At 41.1% G+C, this 8,285-nt stretch overlaps 1 protein-coding gene across 1 annotated transcript; it reads right to left on the bottom strand.

The window, feature by feature from the left end:
• Nucleotides 1–2,759: 2,759 nt before the first annotated feature.
• On the bottom strand, nucleotides 2,760–6,461 carry LOC118420216. Its single transcript, XM_035826933.1, has 4 exons — nucleotides 4,760–6,461; nucleotides 3,765–4,549; nucleotides 3,413–3,630; nucleotides 2,760–3,124 (listed from the first exon to the last, which is right to left on the bottom strand). The coding sequence occupies exons 1-4, from the start codon at nucleotides 6,246–6,248 to the stop codon at nucleotides 3,055–3,057; spliced, it is 2,562 nt and encodes an 853-aa protein (XP_035682826.1). The 5' UTR covers nucleotides 6,249–6,461; the 3' UTR covers nucleotides 2,760–3,054.
• Between the last annotated feature and the right edge of the window lie 1,824 nt (nucleotides 6,462–8,285).

Below are 8,285 nucleotides of genomic sequence, written 5' to 3' on the forward strand. Positions count from 1 at the left end.
ATGTCCGCAGGTGACATCCCGCTCGGTGAGAAGAGGTTTAAGATTACAGACGACTTTGAGTTGGGTAGACTTTAAGTCTCAACAAAAGACTAACTTCAAAGCATATAGTTACAATGTTATTCTCGGGTGTACATCGGTAAGATTGAAACGTTTAACTTCAGAAACATCAAACAACATGCCGTCCCGACAATTCAACGGTCAGTTAAGGTTTTGAGTCATTCGGCATTTAGTGTATCGATTTCCTTCCACCGTATTGAACAAAGTAACATAACATCATAGCAAAGTTTTTATCCGTTTATTAATTGGTTTAAACTTCGGCGAAAGTGAACAAGGACGTCAACGCCCATTTCCCCCTTTTAAACGTCGGGATAAGCTATACAAACATAAACAAGTGTGACATGTTGAAAAATGTTCACCGACCGTTCAATTTGAGTAGCATATCAAATGCCAAGTGTGGCAGGCATTATGCAACTAATAATAAAGGTGGATTGTAATATTTTACAAATTAGATAGATATGTCCAACTTTAACATCATACCGACACGGGCATGTCAATTGGCAGCATGCGACACAATAATTTTCTATAAGGTTTTCTGTATTACATAATTATTTACTTGATGTCAGCAAGTGTGATACACTTGCTTGCTGACATCAAGTATAGAAATGTCGTGTTTATGATTTAGTGTCCAGACTTTGGGAGCTAAGCTTTGGGGCGCTACGTTTCTATACAAGTCCATGCGATCATGTCGAATTGCATCAACTATGTAATAATTACAGAACATTGTATTTCCAGAAAAGACTCATAGCAGGGAAAAGAGCTGTTTATATTTTCATTTTTATTTTCACCAATTATGTATATATTCTAATAAAATGTAAAATCTAGGGTTGCTCCAACTTATTGCCGTTTGAGCAATGCTAGTTTAATCACGTCTGGTGTCTCCCTTACTAAATTTGCACATTCTATGAGAGGAAAAAGCTAGCCTTCCATTTACCATTTGCTCTTGCCACCATGGAATATAGAATGTACTTTGAAATTGTGCTGATAAATATTAGCTAAGTCAAGTTGGTAAAACTTTGATGATAACAAAGTTCAAATAAGTTGAGGAGGGTAACATTCATTGGTTCATATGCCTATGTATCATATCATAAAACCATTTAAAACATTTGTTCTTATGCAGGGCTTTTTACTGACATTCCGTAAAATGTATTGATTTGAATCTTTCCTGTATTGTAATGCCAAACTGACCTCAGACAAATGAAGTTAGGTACATGTTTTCACATTTCAATACAAATTCTAGCAAAACTGTTTACACAACATTGTTCATAACATGCACTAGCCAGCACATCTCCTTGAAACTAACCACTTTAAGATTTAAATCATGAAATACTCTGAAATAATGTTCCTCCTGAATCATACTATGAATGCCATTTATCTTTCAGAATATGTTGTTCTAAGCTAGGCGTCAATTTCTAATGATCTAATTTCTAATGATCTAATGCTATAACCACAGGATGCTGCATAAGTTACACTTTCACGGGATCAGGGGGCGAACACTCACCTGGGTACAAAACTGGCTACTGGACCGTCAGCAACAAGGGGAAAAGTCTGGTCCTGTCAGAGTAAGATCCGGAGTACCTCAGGGAACGGTGCTAGGGCCATTACTTTTTTTGATTTACATAAATGACATCAACAAAGACATAACATCCCAAATCAGACTATTTGCTGATGACTGTCTCGTTTACCGCCCCATAGTCCGTGACGAAGACCATTATGCCCTCCAAACTGACCTAGATAATCTTTGTATGTGGTCTAACACTTGGCAGTTGCGCTTTAATGTAAAAAAATGTTCCATCTTGCACATCCACAAGTCCAGAAGCTCACATGATTTTTTGTATACAATGTTTAACGAACCACTCAACTGTAACAGCCAGCATCCGTACCTAGGTGTCATTCTCACCCACAATCTTAGGTGGAAGCCACATATCAATGACATTACAGCCAAAGCCAACAGCACCTTGGGGTTTGTCCGACGCAACTTAAGGGGGGCAAGTAAAGAGGTAAGAGCTAAGGCTTACACTTCCATAGTCCGCCCTAAGTTAGAATACTGTTCTTCAGTCTGGGACCCCCACAAACTAAAACACGCACAAACAAACAGCCTTGAGGAGAAGCTGGATTCAGTCCAGCGTAGGGCTGCCAGGTTTGTCACAGGCAACTACAAACAATCCACCAGCAATACATCACTACAACAATCACTTGGTTGGGCGACCCTAGCACAGAGAAGACAACAAGCACGACTTACACTAATGTACAAGGCAGTCAACAACCTCATTGCAATACCCATCCACACCATACTTACACAAAACAACAACATTACAAGAGGTCACAACCAACGTTTCCACACCTTAACATGCAAAACCGAAACATACAGGGCAAGTTATTTCCCCCGGACAGTCATAGAGTGGAATAGCCTGCCTGAACATCTGATACATACCACCTCCGTAGAACAGTTCAAAGCCGGGGTAGCCAAGTATTATGGCTACCCTAGCTCTACCCAGCTGTAAGACCGAACTATGCCCTAGCAACTTGTACAGCACAGCACTGTTATTTTTGTCTGTTGAATGAATACGTTTTTTTTTTCTCACTATTTTTGTCTCACCACCACCGGTTTGCTAGGGCATCCTCACTCCCCTGGGCACAAAGTCCCGCGAGGGGCATTGCCCAGTATTACGTAGATGTAGATGTAGATGTTATTGTTACATGACATTGAGTAAAACATTGCCTTCCTGCATTACTTCATACTATATCATGCATGCAAACGAAGCTTGAAATATTTCAATTTCAGTCTAATCTGATAACAAATATGTCCAAGTTTCCATATACTTTTACATTTACCATTTCAAGAAATTATTATCATGCCTTTTAAAGTGTTATATGTCTTTGTCTATATACATGTACAGTACTGTTCCATACAAATTCTAAAATCTTTATTGGTTTTGAAAAGAAGCACTTCATTGACCAGTGTTTTCAATATGTTGGAGTTTACATCTCGCTTTCCTACTTGATGCCCTTGGCAGCCAACTCCTCTGTCACCCTTTTCAGGTAGCCAGGGTCAGGATAGCCATGCCTATAGAAAAAAGTGAAATTTTATTAGATGGTTCTGGACAGGGCATTTGTCAAAGCTAATTCAATCTGATCCAATCTGAAGTTCTGAATGAGACCTGGTTAACGAGTATTTAAGAAATAAAAAAATATTTTGGAGTAACCATTCATGACCCATAATTCTAATCCTAGCAAACAACCTTAGACTAAAAGTTTGAAATGTTTGACTGTAAGTCAATCAATTGTAGCGCTAAGATAATTATAAATGCAGTCTACACTGTTCTTAATTTACAGAACGTTGGTATATACATACATGCTTGGTCCTCCATATGTGCTGGTCTTGTGATGAATGTCGTTCCATGTCACTCTGTCACTGAGTCCTGATGTTGATGAGGTCCCAATGGTGAAGACCAGCTTCTGTTCAAACGCCTGTCTCAGTAGACCCAGCACTTTCTTCCCATCAGCATTATAAGGGAGGTATGCTCTGCGGGTTGTTCCTGTGTAAGGCTGTCCTGGGTTGGGATGCTCTGACTGGAGAAAACAGTATTATGCTTTAATTACTTTTTGCACTCATAGAATGTACTTAGATTACTAATGATGACAAACACCTTTCACATTGACAAAAAAGTAAAAGTTTTATCACAATAAAACAGTGTCTAACCTACCCCTTGTATTCCATTTCCAAAAGCATAGTCGATGATGATGGCCCCGGTTTGTTTATTATTACCAGCAAGATTCATTTGTCTGTTATAGGAAACCTTCATGCTTCCTTCAGGCTGGTTTCCTGTCAGTTTCCCCACAACAGCACTGCAGACTGGACATTGTGATTTGGTCTTCATTGCCTTGTCCAAACACGTCTTGCAGAACACTGCCTTACAGCCTTTAGCTTTGCAGGGAAGATAACACGGGTTTGTTTGCACTGACAGGCAAATGGGGCACTTTTCATCCTTCTTTCCAGTGCTTTGCTGTCCTGACGTTTTGTGTCCGGTAGCCGCCCCTGTTGTACCTATGTTCCCACCACCTGTTGCTCCACCTTTTCCCTGCTGGCTGCTTCTGTCTTTGGTCACCTGTTGAGCCCACCCTGGAGCAATGAGGGCACCAGCCTGGCTTGAGTCATTTCTGTGCGGATGACCACTTGCTGGAGACGGCTTTGTTGCAGCAGCAGATGCATAGCTCTTTGTCAGTGGTTGGTTGCGAACTTGTGGCTGGCTTGCTCTAATGATTGGCTTTACGGTAGGCTTACTTTTTGCCTTTCCACGGTGACTTGATGACTCCAGTGCAGATATTCCTGTATCAAATACCTCTACAAGCACTCCAATGGTTTCTCCAGTCATGTCAATGAACCAGATGTCCTTCAGACTGTTGGTTGGTTTGGTTTTGGTGTTGACGTAGTCAAGTACACCTGACAGCAGAGCCTGGGCACAAAGATGCTTTGGCATGCCATATTTACCTGAAAGCAAAAAGATCTCTGTTATAGAGGGATTTCCTTAAAAGGCTTTGATTTTGTTTTTAACTTTGATTTTGTTTAAGGCTTTAAACTGTTGCTTTGAACACAGTTTTTACAGAATGTCTAAACTCCTAAAACGGTATGTAGATTTTGCATACAATCAGAAAAATCATTGAAACATTGAAACATTTTAGTCACATATGGTTGACCTACCTGAACTGATTGCTGGTATGGCAACAGACTCTGCCTTCAGTCTCTCTGCAGCTTGTAGAATGTTGATGCAGGTTTGTGTCAGCATGTTTGTACAATGTTTGGCTTGGCTGTCCCCCTGCCATCTTGGTCCATGTGCATGTATGATGTTCTTACACGGTAGGCTGCCAGCCCCAGTAATTTCTGTTTCTGTTGGCTTCAGGAAACCCCTGGTCTTCATCTTTTCTGTACTTTCCTCTTGTATGATGTAGCCTCCTGCGTCAACAATGGCCTTTGCTACCCCGCCTCCATGCTTCAAACGTGCATCTGCTGCATTGACAATGGCGTCCACTTTCAGAGTTGTGATGTTTCCATGAGCAACTTTCACTTCAACCTCCTGCTCAAACGTATGGGTGAAGAGAATTACAGGGGAGTTTTCACCACCTTCGGCTCCCTTTGGTGCATCTGTGGTACTTCCTGTGGATTCTGTACTTGTGGGTGGATTGGGGTGTCTTCCTCTTGAGCCTCTAGAGACAGGGATGCCCATGATACCACAGAAGTCTGCTCTTGCTGCCCTTATTTTCTCTGGTTCCCCCATGAACATCACTTTTGTGTCATCATCAGTTGCCTTCGTCAATACTTCTGGGTGGTTTTGTCGCACTTTCCTGACACCATCTAGGAGGAACGTTGGAGCTAACTTGTGTTGGACAACATTGAAGTTCTCACATGTAATCTTGTGAAAGACGTCCTGGTAGAGAGTAGTGAATTCATCAATGGCCTGCTCTGGTTGAGGATTCCGTCCTTGTGAAGGGGATGGGACAAAGTATGCTTTTGTGTTGTCAGGACTTGTATGAAACACAGACTTATACATTTTTCCAATCTCTGCTATCTCTGCATGATGCTTATGGCGCATGTAGGTTAAAATATCTGCGTCTACAAACACTTCAAAGAAAGAATTGCTTTCTTGACTTGACCCAGTACTACCTGCAGTGCAGTCAGCATTATCTACTTTGTGCTTTTTGCCTGTAAGAAGTTTGCCTGTTGTATCAGATGCAACAGGAGACGTCTGGTCAACTGGCATGCCATTCTTGTCCAGTTTCTCTTTGTAAAAGGCCTCGGTTCTTCTTTTAGGGCCTCCTGACTGGGTGGCGTCGGCATCATTATAGTCTGATGACTCATCTCTCTTGGTACTTTCTGTAGTTTGGGAATCATCAGGAGAAGAAGCATCATTATCAGTGGGCGTTAAGTTGTCTCCATCTTCCTCAGTAGTATCATCAGCTTCAGCCCGGAGACTTCTTGTGATGCTTTGGTCTCCAGGCACATGGTCATCATAATCACCAGCATCATCTGAAGGAGCTGAGATTTCATCTTTTTGGGGCTCATTTGGTGGACTAGTATTTCTGGAGGCTTGAGTTTGTGGATCCTCGTTGTCACTTAGCATTGGTTCATCATTGTCAGATAATGGGCCTGTTGATGGGTTAGCATGAGCTCCAGGTGCTTCCTCTGTATCCATTTGCTCCGGTTCCTCATTTGCATCTCTGAAGTCTTCGATGCCCTCATCTTTGTCTGCACTTCCTCCAGAGTGTGCCTCTTCATTTGATGGACCAGATGCAGAGCCCAACTTCAACCTCTCCTCCTCTGATGTGGAAGTTGTGTCTTCATACGCTGGAGAACTTTTTGCAGCATCCTCTACCTGTTCACCAGTCTGATGTGGCCGTCCCTCATCACCAACTGTCTCTGTGGCATTGTATTGTTGCATCTTCAGTTCTCCAGTATCCTCCCCTTGTGATGAATTACCCTTGCTGTCTTCCTCATCCTCTTTCTGTTTACCCATCTGCTCTGGCTGCCCCTCATCACCAACTGTCCTTGTGGCATGGTATTGTTTCATCTGCAATTCTCTAGTATTCTCCCCTTGTGATGAATTGCCCTTGCTGCCTTCCTCTTGGGCATCATTGCCATTGTGGGAAGCGTCATCTGCATCTTGATTACTTGAAGTAGTTGCTGAATTATTTTCGACTGGCATGTCTCCATTCCTTTGCCTTCCTTTCATGCAGCATCCTCCATCTTTCCTGACAGTGTCGGGATTTACATGAATTTCCTGTTTTATTCTTTTGTTTGGATGTTCCACGTCCATGTCAGATTGGCCACCATCTAAGGCTGTGATCCTAATTTTTCTTTCCATTAGCTTTGTCTTCTTTGGATCATCGTCTGGGCTATGCTTCCCGCCAGTGGTTGGGCTACTTTCCTTGTGAGCTGTTGTGGTTGAATCATTTGATTCCAGCCCTTGTTTGATATGCTGTTCAAGCAGCTGCTGTGCCTTTTCAACCTGTTTGAAGGTGCCTCTAACTTCAATGACATCATCATCTACACCTTTTTCCCACTTGATACCCGTTTCGATTTTTATCTTTTCTATCAGATCCTGTGGTATGAGGTGATGCACATCAGGATCAACTGTGGCATGGACCTCATCAAAAACCTTGAAAATATGATAAACATTGTTTTCAGAATTGTAAAACAAACATTGTCTTGACCAATATGTTTGTAAATGCAAAACAAAACAGAAGACATAATATGCTTTGCATATCTATAGAATATGCTATTTTTGTTTAAATCAACAGTATTGAAACCTTCCTTTCAGTAGTATATTGTATTTTGTACAATGCTTGGCACACATATAAGGCACCCACAGTTATTTAGCAGTGCTTTCTTTCAGCAAATTAAATAATATGATGTCTTACCTCTGGGTCATCATATTCCTGAACAGTTACTTGGATGCCATGGAGGGCATGCTTCTTTCCCAGAACAGTCTTCACAGCTTTGAATAAGATCAAATAGCATTAGTCATCTTAGTTTACATCATAAAGAAATCTAAAGACATCTGCTTACTCTCCAGCTATAAAATCTCTTTTTTTCTTTAAATGTTTTCTGCAGCACAAGTGATAACAATCATTTAACAATTCAATTTGAAAATTTCCCTTTTCATCTTCCCTAATGTCTATTGCTACTTTTCTAATGCAAGAAGCCTTATGCAAAGGTTTTGACAAGATGAAGTACCAGTATTACCAAAAGAACAATGTCATGTTGTATATAAAAACCTTTACATAAAAAGGAAATTAAAATCCAAGTAGAAGTAGACTGGGTAAATACCACTGATCATCTGTATACAGTTACAAAAAACACACACCTGCACTGTCCACATAGGTGATCATTGCCACACTCTCTGTTACCATGGTGATAGACTCAATTCCTCCCCCACTATTGGATGCTTTGGTGAAGTAGGTCTCCAGTTCATCTCTGTTCACACCCTTAGTTATGTTGGATACCAGGATGGACCTGCTGGTTTCCACTGTGGCAGCACCAACCTTTGCCAAGGCCAGATAAAATCAAACATTTTCATTTTATCATCACAAATCATTCAAAAAGTTTAAAACAACTCACTCCAATACTGTGGTAAGTAACTCAACATCCTGCTAAAAGTTCAATAGAGTCACCATTCTGTTACTTTCCTGGACATTACAATCAGTCCGATGACTTTGTAGCTAAAGAAAAA

Source organism: Branchiostoma floridae, chromosome 7 (genome assembly GCF_000003815.2).
Source record: "Branchiostoma floridae strain S238N-H82 chromosome 7, Bfl_VNyyK, whole genome shotgun sequence".
NCBI classification, from domain to species: domain Eukaryota; kingdom Metazoa; phylum Chordata; class Leptocardii; order Amphioxiformes; family Branchiostomatidae; genus Branchiostoma; species Branchiostoma floridae.